The sequence below is a fragment of the Alnus glutinosa genome, chromosome 1, assembly GCF_958979055.1.
Source record: "Alnus glutinosa chromosome 1, dhAlnGlut1.1, whole genome shotgun sequence".
In the NCBI taxonomy this organism is placed as follows: Eukaryota; Viridiplantae; Streptophyta; class Magnoliopsida; order Fagales; family Betulaceae; genus Alnus; species Alnus glutinosa.
Window position 1 is genome coordinate 4493336 of NC_084886.1, and position 21538 is coordinate 4514873.

General features: G+C 37.7%; 2 protein-coding genes across 2 annotated transcripts; one reads left to right on the forward strand and one right to left on the reverse strand.

The window, feature by feature from the left end:
* Nucleotides 1–1488: 1488 nt before the first annotated feature.
* LOC133867384 (DExH-box ATP-dependent RNA helicase DExH15 chloroplastic) lies at nucleotides 1489–9034 on the forward strand. Its single transcript, XM_062304127.1, has 9 exons — nucleotides 1489–2009; nucleotides 2137–2312; nucleotides 2409–2522; nucleotides 3391–3499; nucleotides 3587–3673; nucleotides 4238–4356; nucleotides 4842–5016; nucleotides 5130–7405; nucleotides 7887–9034. Exons 1-8 carry the CDS (start codon nucleotides 1518–1520, stop codon nucleotides 7383–7385), a joined length of 3528 nt encoding a protein of 1175 aa, XP_062160111.1. The 5' UTR covers nucleotides 1489–1517; the 3' UTR covers nucleotides 7386–7405; nucleotides 7887–9034.
* Nucleotides 9035–9738: 704 nt separating this feature from the next.
* LOC133867374 (paired amphipathic helix protein Sin3-like 4) lies at nucleotides 9739–21078 on the reverse strand. Its single transcript, XM_062304116.1, has 24 exons — nucleotides 20689–21078; nucleotides 20456–20585; nucleotides 19738–19893; nucleotides 19433–19619; nucleotides 19255–19353; nucleotides 18987–19151; nucleotides 18560–18899; nucleotides 17650–17786; nucleotides 16272–16347; nucleotides 16165–16194; nucleotides 15674–15978; nucleotides 15424–15578; nucleotides 14912–15039; nucleotides 14555–14809; nucleotides 13429–14124; nucleotides 13218–13288; nucleotides 12216–12866; nucleotides 11985–12085; nucleotides 11765–11903; nucleotides 11517–11669; nucleotides 11230–11393; nucleotides 11041–11152; nucleotides 10718–10897; nucleotides 9739–10023 (listed from the first exon to the last, which is right to left on the reverse strand). The coding sequence occupies exons 2-23, from the start codon at nucleotides 20527–20529 to the stop codon at nucleotides 10751–10753; spliced, it is 4341 nt and encodes a 1446-aa protein (XP_062160100.1). The 5' UTR covers nucleotides 20530–20585; nucleotides 20689–21078; the 3' UTR covers nucleotides 9739–10023; nucleotides 10718–10750.
* Between the last annotated feature and the right edge of the window lie 460 nt (nucleotides 21079–21538).

Sequence of the window (21538 nt, forward strand, 5' to 3'; positions counted from 1 at the left end):
TAAAAAAATTAAAAAAAACAAAAAAATAACCTCAAAAATAACTTTAATAAGAAAATTTATGTTCTTTACAACTACACATGGCTAGAACAAGCCATGATCATTGAAGATGATTTTAATAATGCCCATTGCGGTAATGCGATTGGTAAATATAAATAAACTAGTAAGGGATTCTATTGTGATTTATTTATTTATTTTTGGGTAAGTAGATCAAAAAAGTTACAAGAAATAAAAAGATAAAGAATGGTAGACTTCCAAACAATAAACTCAAACGAAATAAATAATGCCAAATATGAAAACAACAAGTAGGAAATAAGTGTTTTTTTACCCCAAAAGGTAAAAATGTCATGGTCTTTTAAACCTTGAGCAAAAGTCGAGGAATAGGCCACATAAGGCAATATAGGCACCAAAACGCGCCAAAATGAATGAAGGCATGGACCCTCACAAGACTCTTCAACCCTACACGATCCCTCAATTAAGGGGACGTGAGCCAGAGCAACTTTCATGAGACCCTTCAACCTTACCCAAGCAGGTTATGACCATCGCGAGACCCTTCAATCATACCCGAATAGGCAAGAGCATGACTATTGAGAGACTCTTAAACCCTACCCAAACTTCTAGTAGGTAAAATAAACGACCTAAACAATTTTATATTAAGGGGATGGAGACATGGAGTTGGCTTTAGCCGACCCTTATAATATGGGATTGAAATTCCTAAAATTGAGAATTATAAACAATTATATGCCCTTGCAATCAAGTAAGCAATTATAGGATTTGAATAATTTGAACGAGAGAGTATTCGGTTAGTGTAATGCAAAAGGAAAATTTGTCTTTTTCACATTTTATCATTCACATTACACTAACTTGTTCGCAATTATAAGAGGCACTATTGAACTTATCGGTCAGAACAAGAGACCTTTTAAAATTGTAGGAAATTTTGCAATCTGGACATGGGATCCCTCATTTACCTAATGGATTATGATTAGGAACCTCTCAATTTATTTGTCCGAATTGAAGAGAGTTCGGACAAGTAATTGTGAGAGACAATTTATGAGACCCACCTGATAAAAAAAAAATTGAGTTGTCTAACCACTTATCCGGTTAAGTTGGTCCCATAAGTTATTTATCATAATCACCTGTCTGAATTCTCTTAAATTATCTGCACGAATTTGAGAGGATAGTAATTCATTTGACCCGACCTTTGATCAAAACTACACGTCTTCTCAAGTCCTGACCCACCATGAAAGCGAGCTGGTTTTGGTTGGTTTCTGTCTGGTGGATCGGGTGGTCGGCGTTTTTTAACAACCTTAATGGATATTGCTAGATGTGTTTTCTAACAATTATAACATAGCAAGCAATCTATCCAAAATTTTCTTAGCCTCTCGGCCCCACCTAAAAAGAAAAATTCTAAAACGACGACGAATCACTTTATCCGCTCAAAATGCAATTTCAAGGACAAACGAATATGCCGTATATAGTATATCACTATGTCCTAAGAGGCCCGAAAAATCTCTCCCGCCATGAACACCCTCTCCATCCTCTCACCTCAACACCCTTCCACACTCTCCATTATCACCTCATCTCTTTACAAAACCTCTATTTTTTCCCAAACCCTCGCTATTTCCCAGACCCTAGGGTTTTGTTCTCCCAAATCACTTCGCACACCAGCTTCACAACATTCACCACAATTCCGAGCCTCATTCAAGTCCCCGAGTTCACTCTACCCCGTAGAGCCCCAACTCTCCGACGGCGAAGAGGACGACGATGACGATGACGACGTGGCTGCCGATGAATACGACGACATCTCCGGCGACCCGTCGGGAGGAGTTGAACAGAGCGACGACGAAACCGAAATTTCTATCGCCGCAGCAGAAGAGGCGCCGATTCGGCAGGAGGAGTTCAAGTGGCAGAGAGCGGAAAGGCTTTGCAACGAAGTCAGAGAGTTCGGCGAAGATATTATCGACGCCGATGAGCTGGCTTCGATCTACGATTTCCGCATCGATAAATTCCAGGTTTACTTCTATACATATTCTCAAATCACAAGTTTTTCATTATTTTCTATAAAATTTCAGTGATTCAGTTTGAGACATTTTTAACGGTTTTTGGGTTTGTTTGAGATTAATTAATTTCTTTTGGCAGCGTTTGGCTATACAAGCATTCTTGAGAGGCTCATCGGTTGTGGTTTCGGCCCCGACGAGCAGCGGGAAGACTTTGATTGCCGAAGCCGCAGCGGTGGCCACAGTAGCCAGGCGAAGGCGAATCTTCTACACGACTCCACTCAAGGCATTATCCAATCAAAAGTTTCGCGAATTTCGGTATATTAGTCTTTTCAAATTGGTTTAAATAGAACAAATTGAAAGCTTTGTCGTTTGTGCTTAATGACATTGTATAAATAACGCTTGGTGTCTCAGTGAGACATTTGGAGACAGTAATGTTGGCCTTCTTACGGGAGATTCAGCAGTGAATAAAGATGCTCAGGTTTTGATTATGACTACGGAGATTTTGCGCAATATGTTATATCAGAGGTACATTATATCGTAATTTGAACTCTGATCACAGTAGCTTATGGGAGTTACTTAGTGAATGCAGCCGCAGTGGATTGTGAGTGTATGTATGTTGCAATGTCGTGTTGAAACATATGTACGCAGGAATATTAATGAAATCATAAGATTCAACATTTCCTATCAACTTACGGTTTTGGGATTAGAGGTTTTGAATTCGAACACTAAACTTTGACTCTAAAGCTTATCTCCCCACATGTTGGGCTTTATTTTTTTGAGAGGGAGTTTGAGCTCACATGTGACGGGCGTATTAGAATATTAACTAAATGATTAAATTGATAATTTTTCTAAAAAGAAATAATTTAAGCTTTTGAAATAACTAGTGATTTAACAATATGGATACATGATTTAATTTTTCAGATTATCTGGATAATTTTTATTTTTATTATTTTTTTCACGCATATCAGTGATTTGTGTTTATGCTATTAAAAAAAAACATTATGGTATGGTTTCTGCCACCCAGTAGCTGGCTGCTGACTGCATCCTATTTCTAGCATAAAACTATAGGAAAACGTTCTTGGCACACCTCCTTTATGCATCTTTTGCACACCTCTTATCCGTACCATTGATTTTGAATTAAAAGTTAACAGATGTAATAATTGGATCTGAGATTAACGATGTAAGTGAGAGGTGTACATACAAAATATATAAATAACACCATCCAAGACCGTATGATAATAGGAAATATGTTTGTTGATATATATTTTTCCTTCATGCAGTTACTATGTCTAGACATTATTTACAACCCCATAAATTTGTTTGTTTGTTTTTCATTGGTTAAGTTGATAGTTGAGATCAGAAGTATGAGAGTTTACTATATCTTTACATGCAGTGTTGGAATGGTTTCTTCTGATGGTGGACTTTTCCATGTTGATGTGATTGTTTTGGATGAAGTTCATTATCTAAGTGACTTATCTCGGGGTACAGTGTGGGAAGAGATAGTAAGTACATTTTCTTGTCTAGGATCCCTTTATTGCTGAAATTTTCATCACGTTTTTTCTTGATATGATGTATTCAATATATTTTAGGTTATTTATTGCCCAAAAGAAGTTCAACTTATATGCCTGTCAGCAACCGTTGCAAATCCTGACGAGCTTGCTGGTTGGATTGGTCAGGTATTGTCTTTTATTAGCTGACCTAGTCTCTTAGTATTTCAGGATTTTGTGGGATTGTAATAATGCTTTTCTCGATATACTTTAGTCTTTTAGTTTTGTATTATTTCAATGTTTTAGTGAGACCGTTGGCACATGTTGAGATAGCAAGATGGAGGCATTAATTTATTAAGAACTTATAGATTGCAGTCATGATATAATCACCACTCCTTTATTTGAAGTAAGCAACTTGAGTTTTGATGTGTAGAGAAAATATTTTTTATCGAAGACCCATTGTGATCTTTATAATTTTCTTCTTTTTCATTCCTTGTTGGGTGTTGGCTTGTCATTTCTTGCCGCTAGTTCCCTCATGCAATCATTGGTTGTCTCTTGGCATCATCAAATTGTCTTTACATATTGATTTCATTATTGGGCTTGTGTTTTCAGAAAATACATCAATTAGTAGCATTCGTTCTTTTCTGCTTGTTTACCATTGCCAGCATTGATTTGTGAATTTTTTTTGAGATGAGTGATCAATATACTTGTGAGAGGATCAACTTTTTCTAATTTTTTTAATCCTATTTCTAGATTCATGGTAGAACTGAGTTGGTAACATCATCAAAGCGTCCGGTTCCATTGACTTGGCATTTCTCTATGAAGACAACTTTATTACCTCTTCTTGATGAAAAAGGAACGCGGATGAATAGGTATTGTCTTTAGTAATCGATCCTTATATCACTTTATTCAATATAACGTACAATTTCATAAAGATTAATGCAAGAGTAGGGATGCGTTAAATTTCTTTTATTCTTTCTTTTCTCCTCTGCTTTAGTAAATCTTTTTCTGGGGATTTGTATAGCATGGACTGTTTCATATTTTTTATTGGAATAGTTGCTTCAGTTTCTTTTTAAAACATGTTTTTAATACTTAGGAAAACAAAATTACTTTGTTCAAGCCATTACTTGTATCAATTTTGCCAGCTATATTTTGCCCTGGTTATTCAGTTGAACATTCATGTGAAAGTGTGAGGTTTGGTTCAGATTGACCACGAGTATATGGTCTGTTGTAAGACATATTCTCCTTTATTAATTAATTTTGTATGTCATCGCCTCTGTCCAACCTACTATTTGAACACAGGTGGAAAGCTAGTATTGTCAATCATTTTTATTTTATTTTCTCTAAATTGGAACAGGAAGCTGTCACTCAATTATCTACAACTTTATGCTTCAGGAGTTAAATCTTCCAAGGATGGTGGGTCTAGAAGAAGAAATTCAAAAAAACATGGAAGTGACATGAGCTATGACAGTATTGATAGCATGTCTGAACCTCTTTCAAAGAATGATATAAACACTATTCGACGTTCACAAGTACGGGTTCATTGCATCTATTCTCTAATATATGATCTCTATCTACCTGACTTTTAAATTCCCTCAAAAATGACAAATCAATTTGATTATGGGAGTAAATTATTGATTTTCAGGTTCCTCAAGTTAGTGACACATTATGGCACCTTAAGGCAAGGGACATGCTGCCAGCAATTTGGTTTATTTTTAGCAGGAAAGGATGCGATGCAGCTGTTCAGTACGTTGAAGATAGCAAGCTCTTGGATGAATGTGAGATGAGTGAGGTCAAACTAGCATTGAAGAGGTTCCGTATTAGGTATCCTGATGCTGTCAGGGAGACTGCTGTAAAAGGACTGCTGCAAGGGGTTGCTGCACATCATGCAGGCTGTCTGCCATTATGGAAATCATTCATAGAAGATCTGTTTCAGCGAGGTCTTGTCAAAGTTGTGTTCGCTACAGAAACACTTGCTGCTGGAATGAACATGCCTGCTAGGACAGCTGTGATTTCATCCCTCAGCAAGAGGAGTGATAGTGGGCGAATCCAATTAAGCCCAAATGAACTGCTTCAAATGGCTGGGCGTGCTGGACGTAGAGGCATTGATGAAAGGGGTCATGTAGTGCTTATTCAGACTCCTTACGAAGGTGCTGAAGAGTGCTGCAAGCTTCTATTTGCTGGACTCGAACCTCTTGTTTCACAGTTTACTGCTTCATATGGTATGGTGCTGAATCTTCTTGCAGGTGCAAAAGTTACTAGCGCATCTAATGAATCAAATGACATGAAAGCCATACAAGCAGGACGGACTTTGGAAGAAGCTAGGAAGTTAGTTGAGCGAAGTTTTGGCAACTACGTTGGCAGCAATGTTATGCTTGCTGCAAAAGATGAGCTTACTAGAATAGAGAAAGAGATTGAGATGCTGACTTTAGAAGTTAGTGATGATGCCATAGATATAAAGAGCAGGAAGCTTTTATCAGAGGTAGCATACAAGGAGATTGCAGATCTACAGGAAGAATTGAGGGCAGAAAAACGTCTTCGGACAGAACTGCGAAGAAGGATGGAATCGCAGAGAATTTCTGCTCTGAAACCGCTTTTAAAGGAGTTTGAAAATGGACACTTACCCTTTTTGTGCCTGCAATATAAAGATTCTGAAGGGGTTCAACACTCACTCCCTGCTGCTTATTTGGGACAGGTTGACTCAGTCAGTGGTTCAAACCTTAAGAACATGATTTCTGCTGATGATTCTTTTGCATTGAATGTAGTTAGAACAGAGTCAAGTGTTAATGACCCTGAAATGAGCCCAGATGTTGAACCATCGTATTATGTGGCCCTTGGTTCGGACAACATGTGGTATCTATTTACAGAAAAGTGGGTTAAAACAATATATAGGACGGGCTTTCCTAATGTTGCTCTAGCTCAAGGGGATGCTTTGCCTCGGGAAATTATGAGGATGCTTCTTGATAAGGAGGAAATGAAGTGGGAGAAGCTTACTTATTCTGAACTTGGTTGTTTATGGCGCATGGAGGGATCTCTAGAGACATGGTCTTGGAGTTTAAATGTGCCAGTTTTGAATAGTCTTTCTGAAAGTGATGAGCTGTTTCAAATGTCAGAACCATACCATGATGCGGTAGAACGTTACAAGGAACAAAGAAATAAAGTTGCACGTTTGAAGAAAAAGATAGCACGTACAGAAGGCTTTAAAGAGTATAAAAAAATCATAGACATGGCCAAGTTTACTGAGGAAAAGATTAAACGCTTGAAGGTTAGATCAAAACGTTTGACCAATCGAGTAGAACAGATTGAACCATCTGGTTGGAAGGAGTTTTTGAAGATCAGCAATGTCATTCATGAACTTAGGGCATTGGATATCAATACACATGTAATATTTCCTTTAGGTGAAACTGCATCTGCAATCCGAGGAGAAAATGAACTTTGGCTTGCAATGGTTCTCCGAAATAAAATCCTGCTAGACCTAAAGCCTGCACAACTTGCTGCTGCCTGTGCAAGTTTAGTTTCTGAAGGAATCAAAGTTCGTCCTTGGAAAAACAACAGCTATATATATGAACCTTCCTCAACTGTACTCAATGTCATCGAGTTCTTGGATGAGCAAAGATCCTCCCTTTTGCAACTGCAAGAAAAACATGGGGTAAATATCCCCTGCTGTTTGGATAGCCAATTTTCAGGTATGGTTGAAGCCTGGGCATCTGGGCTGACTTGGAGGGAAATAATGATGGACTGTGCAATGGATGAAGGAGATCTAGCGCGTCTCTTACGACGGACTATTGATCTATTAGCTCAGATTCCTAAATTGCCTGATATTGATCCACTGCTGCAAATCAATGCAAAGACAGTATCTAATGTCATGGACCGTCCACCGATCAGTGAACTGGCTGGATAATGTTCTCTTGCCACTAAAAAGTAATTGTGAAATTGGCACAATCGTTTCCTACAGTTCCAGTATTTATTTATTTAATGTATCGAATTGAACTTGAACTTCAATCAAACAGTTGTATTGCCCTGAACCGACTTCACATATTTGTGAGGCATCCATTTATACTCCGTACCCTTGTTTGCCGTTGGAGGGAAGCCTTTGTAGCTAGGCAGAGTTGAGAGTACTGTTCCCATTAACTATGACGTAATATGACTTTCATTACTAACCCCAGAATGATATTCAGATTATTATTACTACTACTACTACCAGCCACCAGGGTGCTTTTAGCCAATAGGTTGTTTGCTACTTGTTAATCTAAAGCCCAAGTAAAATTTTCTGGCTTGGTTGTTCTTAGATGATTTGGTTTCTACTTCGCCACATTCGTTGGCTTCAATTTTTGTGGTGCAGTGATTTTGATACCCTACTTGACTGATTTATTAGTGCAATAATTTTGATATTTAACTGCAGGTCGCATGCTTCCTAATTGTACATTGGTGGGGAGTGGGGAGTGGGGAGTGGTGTATGGAAGCTGTTCCCCAGCAGAAAATGCGAAAGCTTTCTGCTTTTGCCATCCATTGGTCTCCTGAATGGGAACATTTCCAAGAGTAAGTCGACCTTCTTATGATGATATAGTTGTTAGTATCGAGTGCTGAGCTTTCCTACCTTTGTGCTGCGTGAATCTCTTGGCCCCACGAATGGAGCTTCTGGAGAAATAGGTCTGTCTCCTTTTTTGATAGCGAAGAAGAAAAATGATGGTCTGCTAGAATCATTTTAGGCATCACAAATTGGTTGAGAGAGCTGCATGGGATACCTTTCCTGAATAATCATCTTGACTCTTGGATTTCTGTTTTGCGATCTTTTGCCCTCTATTGAGCTCACTACCATTTTGCATTGGTTGTTAGATAGTCAATGTACTGGGTCAACCGCTCTCTCTCTAGATTCTAGAGAGAAGAAGCCCTCTCCTCTCCTTCCGTGAGACTACCTAAGTGAGAGGCTGAGAGCTCCCTCTTAGTTTCTCTCTTTTGTCGTCAATGGGCCCATTGCCTCTGCCCACAACCCCCACCGCCAGTCTCCCCAACACCCTGCGCAATTGAAGCTCTGAGCCTTGGTTCCCCCCTCCCCCCGAAGACCAGCACCCTTTCCTAATCCCTCAAGCACCCCCCTTCACACCCACCAAGTCGGCAAGTCCCCACTTCTCCCCATTGGGCCATGCAGCAATCTCAGAGGCCCACACATTTTGTCTCCTTTCTCCTCCACTCGGCCCACTCCCCAACCAATGCCCCACTTTAGCCTATGGAGACTGCACGATTCGATGTCCACAGCGCATCAACCACCAGCTGCCACCCTCATCGGACATTGCTGTAGTCTCTTCTTCCAGCTACGCCAGCCGAACCAACAACAATACTCCCCTTAGTGGTTTTTTTTTTTTTTTTTCAAGTCCTTGGTAACTACCGTCAGGATCTGCCCGTCATAACTCAATTGTAGAGCATGTTCTCCAGAGGAACATGTTCATCTTCCAAGCTTTTCGTTATAATTTCGTTTAATTTTATATAATGAAATTTCATCTTCTCCAAAGGGGAAAAAAAATAAAAAATAAATAGCTGATTTACCGTGTTGCTCGTTGTGCTCTCTTTCAGGTTTATTATTGCTTAGTGAATGAGAGTCACGAGACAGAACAGTTTTCCCCTTTCTCCTATGATACTTTTTGAGTCTGCATTATGTTTTTCGAAAACAATGGGATCTTTGAGATTGGCAGGTAAGATACCACTTGCCAAATTGTCACCAATTCTATTTCTTATTCTGCATTATAGGAGTTGGTTGCGCGGGGAGGTTGAACTGGGACATAACATGTTTTCTTTGTTTACACCTTTTCAAATGACAAATTTGGGCCAAGTATTACCTTGATCTAGTATGCTATTTCAAAAAGAATATCCAGTTCATGTATTCCGACCATTCACGTTTCTGAAATATCTCAATTCCATGTTGGATTAGGGCAACGAAGTGTCAACGATATAAAATTTCCACAATGATGTACTTGACCTCTAGGTTAGAAATTAGAATGCTATTTGAAAACTTCTGCCGCAAGAATTTTATCATCTGTGCCCTTCACCAATGGGATCGTGGAACAACATTTAATCACCCATGGAAAATTAGAAAAGAGAATGGTTAATATCCACACTAACTGCACGCTCATTATTTGTTGGAACTGGTGTCATTCAACTTTTGAAATAGGCATGGTAGCCAGCCAGGATATTTCTCACATTGCCAATGAAAAGGACATGAAGGTTTCGCAATAAATTCCAAATGAAATTTCCCATAGTTTAAAAAGATTACGCAAGAATATCGATAAATGGAATGAACATGTATCTCAAGTTTACAACACAAATTACCTCTATTTACACAATTGTGGCTAAACGTACAGTATACTACACCCGACGAGCGATATTCACGCCCCCACCGCAATCCCCCTCAATTCTTTATTTGCTTCGTAAGACAGAAATATTAAAACATTTGAAAGACGATTCCACGAAAGCTTTTCCCTTCGTGGCGCGCAATCTTTCCAACTCTGGCTGGCGCCTGAGTAACTAATGCGTGCAAAAAGCTACTGAAAAACGTTAACACCCAAATCATATCAGATTATTTTCATCTATTTGAACTACAGAAAACAAGCTTAAAAGGTAAAAAAAAAAAAAATCAAATGAACAACAATACCAGGTACTAGACTAGCAATTCAATTCACACTCAGAACCAACTAATTTCTCCAGTCCAAGTGCGCCTCGTGTATTTTCAATAAAAAAAAGAAAAAAAGAAAAGAAAAAAAAAAAGAGCTTTTCTGATAATTATATATAACTGAGTTACAAGCATACACAAAAAGAGGCAGAACTCCCACTGCCCAGAGACCCCCAACCCTGGCACCAGACTCGTGCATTTGTTATCCTCTGTATACAAATCCTTGAATATTGAATTGCAATTTGTGAGAAGAGGACATTCCAATACACTAGAGAAAGAAGATAAGATAGTCATTTGGATGGATAGTTTTTTGGTCAATGTAAACAATCCTTGTGACACATGGGAAAGTTCAACCATAAGAACAGTGTCATTGAGGGTGTTATGATCTAACATTGTGGTTTGGGGTGTGGGTAAAATCATATATATATATATATATATTTTGGAAGAGAAGATACCCATATTAAAAGCTAAATCACAATAGATATGTTTCACCGCAGGAACATGTTTTATTGAAATGACATATCAATGCCAAACAAACTAGATTCAGCAACAGCAAGGTTAGTACATACCATATCTACTTAGGGTCATAGGAAGTCATATTATCAGCTAGAAAGCAGTCTGTGAAATCGTTGTACTCTACTACTTGAACAACTTCTCGAAAACTTTTCCTGGTCATGGCATGAGCTGTAAGTTGTCCTTTTCCGTTTCACCCGGAACAAGAAGTCTTCTGTATCTAAAACGTACGAGACCTACAACGTACAAAATTCAAAGATTAACAGAAGTAGCAGTTCAGACACAAGGCCAGACAAACATGTAATGAATACATTTCATGTGTAACTGAACTGCAACATACCGTACAACAAAAGAAAGAAATGAATTTTATACAACATACCTTGGATGAATTGCAAGCTATCTTACACTCTAATCCATTTACAACTTGCACTCCTTCCATTGCCTGGCATGCAACAGAAAATTCATCGCCATTGGCATATTTGCGAACATTCCTGCAAACAGCAGCAGGTATTATTAGCCATGACCAATCAATTGCAATAACAGTGAATATCTTTTCCCCTTAACATACCTCTTCAAGAAGATCCCAGACTTCTCTTTTTTTTCAGGAACAACTGAGAGGAACTCATTGTGTAGATATGCTGAGAAATTAGGGTCCATGGAAACAGCAGTCACTTCGGGCTTATCATGCCCATAGTCCATGAGCTGAATAGACAAATGGGTTGGTGTAGATGACTGCAAAACAATTTATAATCATAAATTTAGGGCACAAACAAATTTTCAGATTTTATTTATTTATTTTCTTTCAAAGACAACTTATTCAAGAAAGATAAGGAGGCAAAATCTCAGAAGACTTACACATTCAATGCGATATATGTTCTCATCATGAAGAAGAACACGTGCATTTTCATGATACACTATATCAACAAATCGCCCAAGTTTTCTTGATTTTTCATACGCATATAGTTGGAGAAGCTTGTTCTCCATCTCATCAGTGGCAACTGTTTGAAGCTGAAGCAAATGCAAGAAGACTCTTGCAGGTAAGACAGAAATAATTGAAGGGAAGGAGGAGATAATTAGGACAAAATTGGAATTAAGGATCATACTTGTTTAACCAGTTTATATATCAGCTTGTCCAATGTGAATAAAACATACGATTGAGTTCCAATAATTGCTCGGCAATCATCCTCAAATTTTGTATTGTCAGAAGAACCATCAAGCAGATTGTAAAGTGCATTCATGAATCTGTAACACCAAAAACATAAAGCATTCCTGATTAATAGGCACCGACGTTAGAATTAAAGGAAAAAAAAAAACCTAAACCACCTGGCATAAAGATCAGTAGGGCTTGAATCATTTGAAGCCCTCCATTTCCTTTCAGCAGATGAAGAATTAACCTTTGCTGATTGGATTCTCTCATACAATGTCTGTCAAATCAGTGAAAGGGTACGAAAATAGTTTATGATAATAATCGTTGAATAAATTTGGAAAATTAATATTTAAAAAAAAAAAAAAAAAAAGAGGCAAAGAAATCAATTAACATATGATGAGTCTTACTTGGTGAAGCCTAAAAAGCACATAGAAGGAGTCATTTCCATAAAAAACCTGAGAATCCTTTCCTTTCTCATGTAATGCTGAAGGGACATGCTTTGCAAGAGGCTTCACAGTAAGTAGAAAACGTTCTGAATATGGTAGTGATGTCCCATCTCCTTCAACATCATGCGCATCAGCCATCCCCTCAGCTTCACCTTCACTCTCAGCCTTATTATCATGCTCATCATGGTCTCCATCTTCCTCATGCTCTTCACGAGAACACTCTTCACCATCAGCAGACTCACTTCCCGATACATCCCCATTCTCAGAAGCATTCTCAGTGTCCTCTGAAGACCTCTGAGCGCTTTCCTCCCCTTCGTCATCAGCATCAGCATCGTTTTCTCCTCCTGCCTCCCCACAACATATATCTTCTTCTCCGTGTCTGGTTGGATATTGCCTGTTTATGGCACTATCCTTTGCTTTATGCACGGCCTCCAAACCAGCATCTCTATAAACTGCAAAATTATCCTCCTCAAAATCTCCATTTGGAGATAATTCACCCTCTTCTCTTTCAACTTTGAAGTGTCCAACAGATTCTTCTTGGTATCTGTGAACTTTGCCACCATCTGACATCACCCCATTTGTGGATATAATTGGTCTTGTAGAATCGCCACCCTGTCGGATCAAAATAATAAATAAAACAAGATTTTCTCGGCGCATATTAAACACAATATCAGTAGCCATCAAGATCCAAAACCTAGCATCAAGCCAAATAATCAACCAGGTTATTATAAACCTTGGCAGCCAAACCGATTGATCATGGGAATCCTCTGCGATGATTTACTAAAAGTTTATTTCTCAATATATATATTTTATAATTGGTCAATGATACTTGCCATAGCAAACCATATACATTTTTTTTTTAATCTAAGTGAACATATCCACTTGAAAAATCAAATAGGAGTCCATAAGCAAAACCAACTCATCATACTACATAAACCAACTGCTACATACTGTTAGCTGTACCTCAGATGAAGGTAACTCGACCCCACCCTCAACAGCAACATTGCTAGGTCTGGATGGAGTAGCACTAAGCCCTTGCAACAAAAAGATGTATCTCAGAATCCATACTGAAATATAATTGGAAAATCAAAGGAACAACTAGGAATTGACAAGTTCATCATAGATGATTGTGTCAATTAATAAAAGCTTAATTAGTTTAAAGCATTCTGCAAACCTGATATGTTCTCTATGTTAGGTCTTGCATTACTTTGCTCCATTCCAGTGGCAAGCAATGCATTTGAATTGACTAACCGTTCATTGGAATTATCTTGCTTGCCGACTCCAGATAGTTCGTCAGCCATAGATGCATTGATCTGTACTTTACCATGTTGAGAGGTATTGCAAAAATGATCACTTTTATGTGCAATATGTTCTGCATCATGAGGACTATCTTCTTTAACCCCATTATCCCCATTGACTGGCCAAGCCCTGCAAGAACTTGATTGTTCAGGTGGAATACTTTCATCTCCATTTCTGGAAGGATTTGACTGTTTGGGATTCGTAGCAGTAGCACCACCACCAGGACTGAGATCACTCTCCCCAACGGTTGCGGCACCACTTTTAACAGCATGATTCTTTGCCTTAACAACATCTTCAGTATCCTCCGCACCCTGAGGCCGAGAAGGAACACCAAGCATGGGTTCCAGAAATGTTGTCCAAATCTTCATAACTTTATCCAACTGTTCAGTTGTACAAACTTCCCCACAGGAATACTTAATGAGCTGATATAGATCTTCATGAATATCTGGATCAGGGTACTCGAATTCCAAATTTGGAATGATTGGTCGTCTATTTCCAGCAGCAATAGCAAGTAGCACATCATCTTCCTTGCGCTTCCTCTCACTAATTTCTTTGATCTCTGCCAATAAGGCTGTAAAACACATGACAAATGAACCATCAAAAACTGAAGAATATTTGTATCAGGAAGTCCAATAGTAACTGGATGAGTCCATTGTTTTTGACATAATAATATTAACTACTAAATCAGTCATTTGTCATTTCTATAGTCGATTTCTTTTTCCTGATAAATAACAATTATGGTGACATTATCAGATCACACATTAACCCAGTCTAGTGCATCTTATGCACATATATTTTGTTTGAAACAAAGAGGGGAAACAAAACATAAACGATTACAAAAGAAGGGAAGAAGGTAATTATTGAAGATGCAATCATTGCTAGTTAGTATTTATTTAAATTTATACAAGGTTCTAGTATATCATGAACCTTCAAAATATTAAGACTCGTTATCTAGGAGCTGAAAGTATATCAAGATACTGATACATCAGGATGAAAATTACCTTTCGTGCTCAAGCTCTTTGTGTCCTGTTGCTTGAAATAGAAGCTACGATGGTCAAGTGATTTGTGATAGTTCTTAGAATAAATTTCAGCCCAGACTTTATTAAAATCAGAACGACACCTAGCCCACTCCTCTTGTTTCTGCTTCAAGCGCGTTAATATAACTGGCAAAGCAAGAGGAGCATTCTTCTTCAACACATCCATCACATCAAGCCCATGGTCACCATATAAACGTTCAATGCACCTGAGATTCAGTGCTGCAAGAAACACACAAGGAATATCCTATCAGAAAAACGTCTGAGGAATGAGCTACATTACATATGTCCTGGAATTTCGTTGGTTATTAATCAAGCTATAACCTGTGAAGTGTTCCTCGATACGAATTGAACCATCTGTTTTCAATGTATTATTGTTGATCTTTTCCAATAGTTCTTCTACACGCTTGGTTGTAACATTCACAGACTCTAACAACATGTCCAGTTCGAACCTGAGAGCAGGATTACAAAAAGGTCACCAACTGCGAAAGCAACAAAATGCTGGATGCTACAGCAATTAATTCAAGCAAATTGATAGTGATGTGGGGGAAAAAAGAGGTGAAAAACAGGGCATGTATTAACCCCTGATAAAGCTCCAACCCATATATGACAGCAACAATGCTATTGCTTACTCCAGAGACAGACTTAAGTTTCAGCAATAGAACAGCAAAAATAACAAAGTAGGCAGCTAAAACTAACAAGAGAAAAGCTAAAGCCCGATAAAAAAAAAGATAATTTAAACAAGAAAGCCAGCTTACCTCATTTCATATATAAATTAAATCAAAACCGAAAGAAAATAAAGAACATAGATATTATAACCTCAGTCAAGCTCTGACCTGTCATCTTCACATCGGAACAAGCTTTCTTCATACTGGTTTTTGCGCATGTGTTTAAAAGAGTAGTCCTCACTTCCTGAAGTAACAGATACCCAATGATCGTTCAATACTTCACCACCAAGCTCTGTCCTATGGCTAGCTGAAGGAATTGGATACTGCAGCATTTAAAAAAAAAACGAATGAATACAAACAAAAAAAAAAGAATCTCAATCTCCTGAAAGTGTGAAATTAAAAGGAAAAAATTCCATACATTCTTTGGCAGCAGACGGTAACTGGGAGTGCAGCGCTCACAATTAGATAAGTCAAGTTCATTAATAGGTTTTGACATGTACTTATCCTTGCTGGGAAATAATGACACCTTATGACCCCCAACATCTTTATTGCTAAAGGCAGAACTTTTATCAAGTCTATCCCTTTCCCGGTTTTCAAGTCTATCCCTTTCTCGGTTTTCACGGTCTCTATCTTTAACCCCATCATCCCTTTCACGATCTCGATCTTTTTCCCTGTCCTCTATCTTTACTGATCTGGTTAAAAGTCCATCATTCCACAAGGATTCTGTAATGAAGTAATGGTTCAGTTAAGTTTTACAGAACATGCATGATGTTTGAGAAAATCATAATGCGTCTACAATAATCTATAAAAAGGTTCTGTTACAAAAAAGGTTCTGTTATTCTAAACAATGCCAGCTGAAGTAACTCCCACAACAAGGATAACAAAAGGGAAAGAAATCATTTTACGTACTTTTACTCATGACACCAGCAAGGAGTGCATCTGCAATGCAGGACTTGATTAGATCAAAATTAACAATGCAGAAACCAGAGGACGTAAACATTAGTTTAAAGAGTTACCATTCTTCTCACAACGTGCCAAAAAATCGTTAAATCCATCCATAAGGTCCGGATATTTTCCAAGTAAATCAGACACCTGACATAAGCCAAAGTACAAATTACTGATTGTATTCCTGTCAATGCCTCTTAATAAGTGAATCACAGGGATTCCTTAGCTATACTGTGTAATTCTCAAAATAAATAAGCACATGGACAAGTCGATCCAAAAAATTTCTAATGTAAAAACTTAAAAATCTAATATTCCCAGAAAAGAAAAGAAAAAAGAAAAGAAAGAAAGAAAAAGTGATGACACCCCACATCCACTAAAAGAAAAATAACAGAAAAGAAAACAACTGCCTGAAACAATGAAAAAGAATAACAAAATCCTTATTACAAAACTGAAATTGCCAACAAAAGTAGCAATAACATTTAATTTTAAATCTTATTACAACTCAACAATGCTAAATCCCATCAACATTGCTCTCCTCCATCTAGATTCAAATCTACTCCCAGGAAACACCAAAATAGTATAATCTTTTTCTTTTTTGCTAAGTAAAAATGTATTCTTTTATTCTTTAGGCTGCAGAGAGTACAAGAAAACTCTCAGAAGTTACATTAATCATGATTTGGAAATCAATTTGCTACACTACACTGATTGTCTACCTAAAGCTACCATAACATACTAATATCCTAGCCACCCACGATCTGGAATCACTCGAACCAAAAAATGTATTATGAATCCAAGAGTTTCCGTCCTTTCATTTACTCATTGTACTGTTGAAAGACATCATTTTGAGTATAACAAATATCTATTATTATAAAGTTTGGGGCAAAACCAACCTAGAATTATACACATTTTAACTGGTAGTGTAATTCATCACATGCTAACTTCTAAAGAAACAAAACACACAAAAGTTGTACATAAATCTACTCCCATCAAAGGATTAGTGTAGTACCACATTCCATAACCCTTCTGGATACCATCCCGATCTGTTTTATAGGTAATTTAGTGTCTTAACTAACACAGCTCTACTTTGTTAGGGCCTGGGACCAACTCATATTTGTGTAAAATTCATGACAATAATTGTTCTTTAACTGACGCTACCCCTGTTATTGAACATGAGAAAAGAAACCAGGCATCCTGCTATGTTTTTGTAAGCTAGTGACTGGCCAACTTAAAGGGGCACCAACCACTATGCATGGCCATGGTATGCCCATCCTTTCATGCATACAGAGCTCCAGCCAAACACTTGTAATTTAATTAAGAATTTTAAAACCATCTTGTTCGAAATATCAATCAATTACATGTCATAAGAAATGCTTGATAAGCTTGACTATATTGATGAGAGCCCATGATACAATCAGTATAACAATTATTAGATATTTTTATCATCCATACCAAACATTGTAATTCTGCTCGTGTAATTATTTCCTTGCTATAAATATGAAGGCACTTCAAAAATTCCTGGTAATCATCAGGGTTTCGTAACTTCTCCTTCACTTTCTCGCAGAAAGCAAACTCTTGACCATACATATCTGCCAGAGCATAACCCAAGTTAAAGAAGAACCAAAAACAAGGCAGTCAGCAACAAGATTACCTAACAAAACTTCCAAGGAAAAAGTTCTGAAAAAAGTTCACTAAAAAAATTGCCATGTTATATGTAAGTAAGAATACTCAAAGCTAAGAGGACAATACTAACACAATAAGGCAAGTATGTTTAACATGCTAAGAAGTAAATGTAGGTTCAGAAATATCTTTTAATAAAAACTTTCGATTACTTGTCAAAAAAAAAAACATAAGAAAACTTTTCAACGTGTAAGTTTTATAACGACTTTTCAGGGTAAAACTAAAGGTTACTATGTATTAATGACACAGTGACAAATTATAAATTGTCCAAATGCAATTGACCTTAGTCTTGACATCTGAAGTTAATTATAACGAGTCACGTCTTTTTGAAAGACTGCCAAGGATTTGAAGAACTCAGTCACTTGTTCCCATATAGTTGATATTTCCTCCAAATTGTAAATAGCAGCAGCAGCAACAGTAGTAGTAGTAACAACAAAAATAACAATTAAACTAGTCATAGACGCATAATAATAATAATGATGATGAATTAAGTATTCTGCAATCCTCAATTATCTAATGTACAAGGATATATTATTCTCCTTTTTCCCAAATTAAAAACCAAATTCACATTGCAACAAGTTAATAAAGTTCTTGAGACACATACAGCTTTCATATATAAGGTAGGTAATAGGGATGAGGATGCAAAGTTCAACGGTATCAAAAAGACGGCTAAAAAACTCACTTTTCAAGGAATTTTTATCATCATAGGAGGATGAAAGAGGACGCACTCCAAAGTTCTCATCACCTTCCCCACCTTGATGCAATTGTTCGGCAGAGTCTTCTACCCTACGAGGAGTTTTTCGCTTGTGGGGAAATCGCTGCATGTTGAAGTCCCTATTGCCATCATGCTCAAATTCTCTATCATCTCTTTCCCGTTCTCTCCTGTCTCTGTCTTCTCGTCTATCCTTTTCACCACGCCTCCGTTGATCCTTCTCCATTCTCATCAAAGATCTATCATGGTCTGGATCAGGGCGGTCAACACTGAGGTCACGGTCACCTTGTGAAGCCATTGTCCTTTCTTTCTGATAAAAATGCTAGTAAGCCAGATGTTAGCCCAATGATCATGAAATCAGAAGTGCAACGTGAGGATAAAAGAAAACAATACAAACCTTGTCAACGTGCATTTGCCGCATTATGGGCATGGCAGAGTTTCTATCCCGGAGCATAGAATTCCTACCAGATTGATAAAGAGTGGAAGCTGTTCCTGAAGAATCAGGCAGAAAATGCGTGAACTCCTCAAGCAGGTCTGGGTGGTCTTGGAAAAGTGCAGCGACCTGAAAAAGGTGAAGGATATAATCATCAATAACAGGAACCAGAATTTCAAACTACGAAAAATTAATGCTGGAGCACCATGACAATGGACAAGAAGAAGCACACCTCCTGATAGACCTCAGTGATGGACTTGTTTTCCTTTCTGTACATATTCAAAATGTCCAAGAATGACTTGTAAACATGATCATCACCTTGAAATCGTGTCTGTGCGCACATAATTCATTAGATTACAAAACCTAAAACCAAAAGTATTACCACAAAAAAGCAATCGAATAATATCTACCTTTATCTTGTTCACAAAACTGATAGCCTCTTCAAATTCCACAGGCTTCTTTGGTGTAGGTTGCTCATCATCAAGTGGAAGGGTGATCTCATACCCCTTTGGCAAGAAGGTATTGAAACCCAAAATTAGGTCTCGATGCCCTTTAAATAATTCCTTTACTCGTGCTATCACACCCGTAGTGTCAATTCTACAACAAACATAGAAGAAATACAAATCAACAAACAATATCCATTTTTCCCCTAAGAAAATTATACACGCCAAAAAAAAAAGAAGCTAGGATAGAGCACAATGTATCATAATCAAACCTCTGAGCCTTGAAATCTTTCATTACTTCAAGAAAATCATCGTATTTGTCCCTTTTGTCTTGAAATATATCCTTCACTGCCTTGAGATACGCTAGGGCATCATTTGTTGTTAGTTTCTGAGTATTTCCTGCTCCCATCATTTGGGGTTGCCCAGACCTTCATTACCCAAAAAGAACACGTTAATAATTGGAGAAATCGAGAGATTCACAAACTCTTCCAATAGATCAATACCCAAATAATAATTTTTTCCATAGAATCAAAACTTAATTTCAAACAAATAAATATTCTCATGGCAGAGATATGAGAAAAGTGTAGATACATACAAGAAGAACGATTGCTATTTTTCGGTTCTCTATCTACACCTAAACAGAATCAATCATTTTTATAGAATTTATCATACAAAAATCTGATCTTTTCTCAGCGAGTCAAACAAATTTCACAGGTTTACTTAGAAACAAAACGATAAAGAAAACAATAACGACAATCAGAGTAAATCAACGAACATCAACTAAACAAATTCACACAAACGCCCTCCAAAAATTGCAGAAATTACCCCACTCTAATAGTTAAGAAGCTTAATCTCATCGTATACACAGTAAAACTTCAATAATCAGACACAAATAACACATACACAAAAATTGAACAAAATTCAAAAAAAAAAAAAAAAAAACAAAACAAAGAAAAAAAAAAGAAGAGAAAGAAAAAGAAAAAAACTCACGATTCTCCTCGAGAAGACACCACGGGCCGCTTGAGTTGAGAGGCCATGTAAACGTCGTCCCTAGACCTCTTCATCCCCGAAAACGCAGTTCTTCTCTCTTCACCAACAAATCATGCTTGAAACCAAAATCCTGCAAAACCAACTCGCTCATTCCAACCAAAACAACAAGCACAAAGCAGATCTAACACACAACAAGAAACAAGAAAATTTAACAACACAAGCAAGAATCGGACCTCTTAAACAGATCACCTCCGTAGAGCCAAATCGTAACCAAAAAATTACAAGTAATTCACGTTACTTGAAGATTAAGCAACGTTTGAGATAAATTGCAGGGAAAAATTTAATATTATCTTAGCGAAATTGACATAGTAACACAAGAGAGAGATCGTTAAGTCGTCCCGAACAACAAAGTCTTCCAGAACAAGCTTTCAGAAGACACGAAGAAACAAAAAATCCTCCGTATGAAAGAGTATTTTGAAGGTTACATCGATTCTCTAACATAAGGAGGAGGGAATACAAGGCCACTTTTTCAATTTTCTCGGTAGACAAACAGAAGTATGGGATACAATGTAAAAGAGGACGATGAAAATAGAGAGAAAAAAGAAAGAGAGTTTAGAATGTGATATATATGGGGATATAAAACACTCTTAAGGAGAGAAGGAGAATAGGGGTGTGGAGGGAGTCATTTTTGAGGTTCATTTGCCGGTTGCCCTATGGATGGGTTACCGGTAATAGGCGGTTAAACTAGTCCTACGTGTGCAAATTAGGGATTTTCTTTTTTCTTTTTTCTTTTTTGAGTGGCAAATTAGGGCTTATTGATCGTAATGGGAGCGTTTAACAGGCTAACCCTCGTACCAAGCACGGTCCAATTGTGATATATGAAGGTTGCTGTGTGGCATTCTGAGGAAATTAGGTTTAAATGGGGTTGGGCAAATTGTGGCTTTTTTCTGATTGCGTTGGGGTGGCCGGGTGGGAGGGGCTCGTAAAATTTGGTGGTGTTGTTGCTTTTGGGAATTAGGGTTAGCCTGTTAGGGCAAGTGCATAGGTTTTGGCTTTTGGGTCTTTGAGAGATGGTTTGGTACG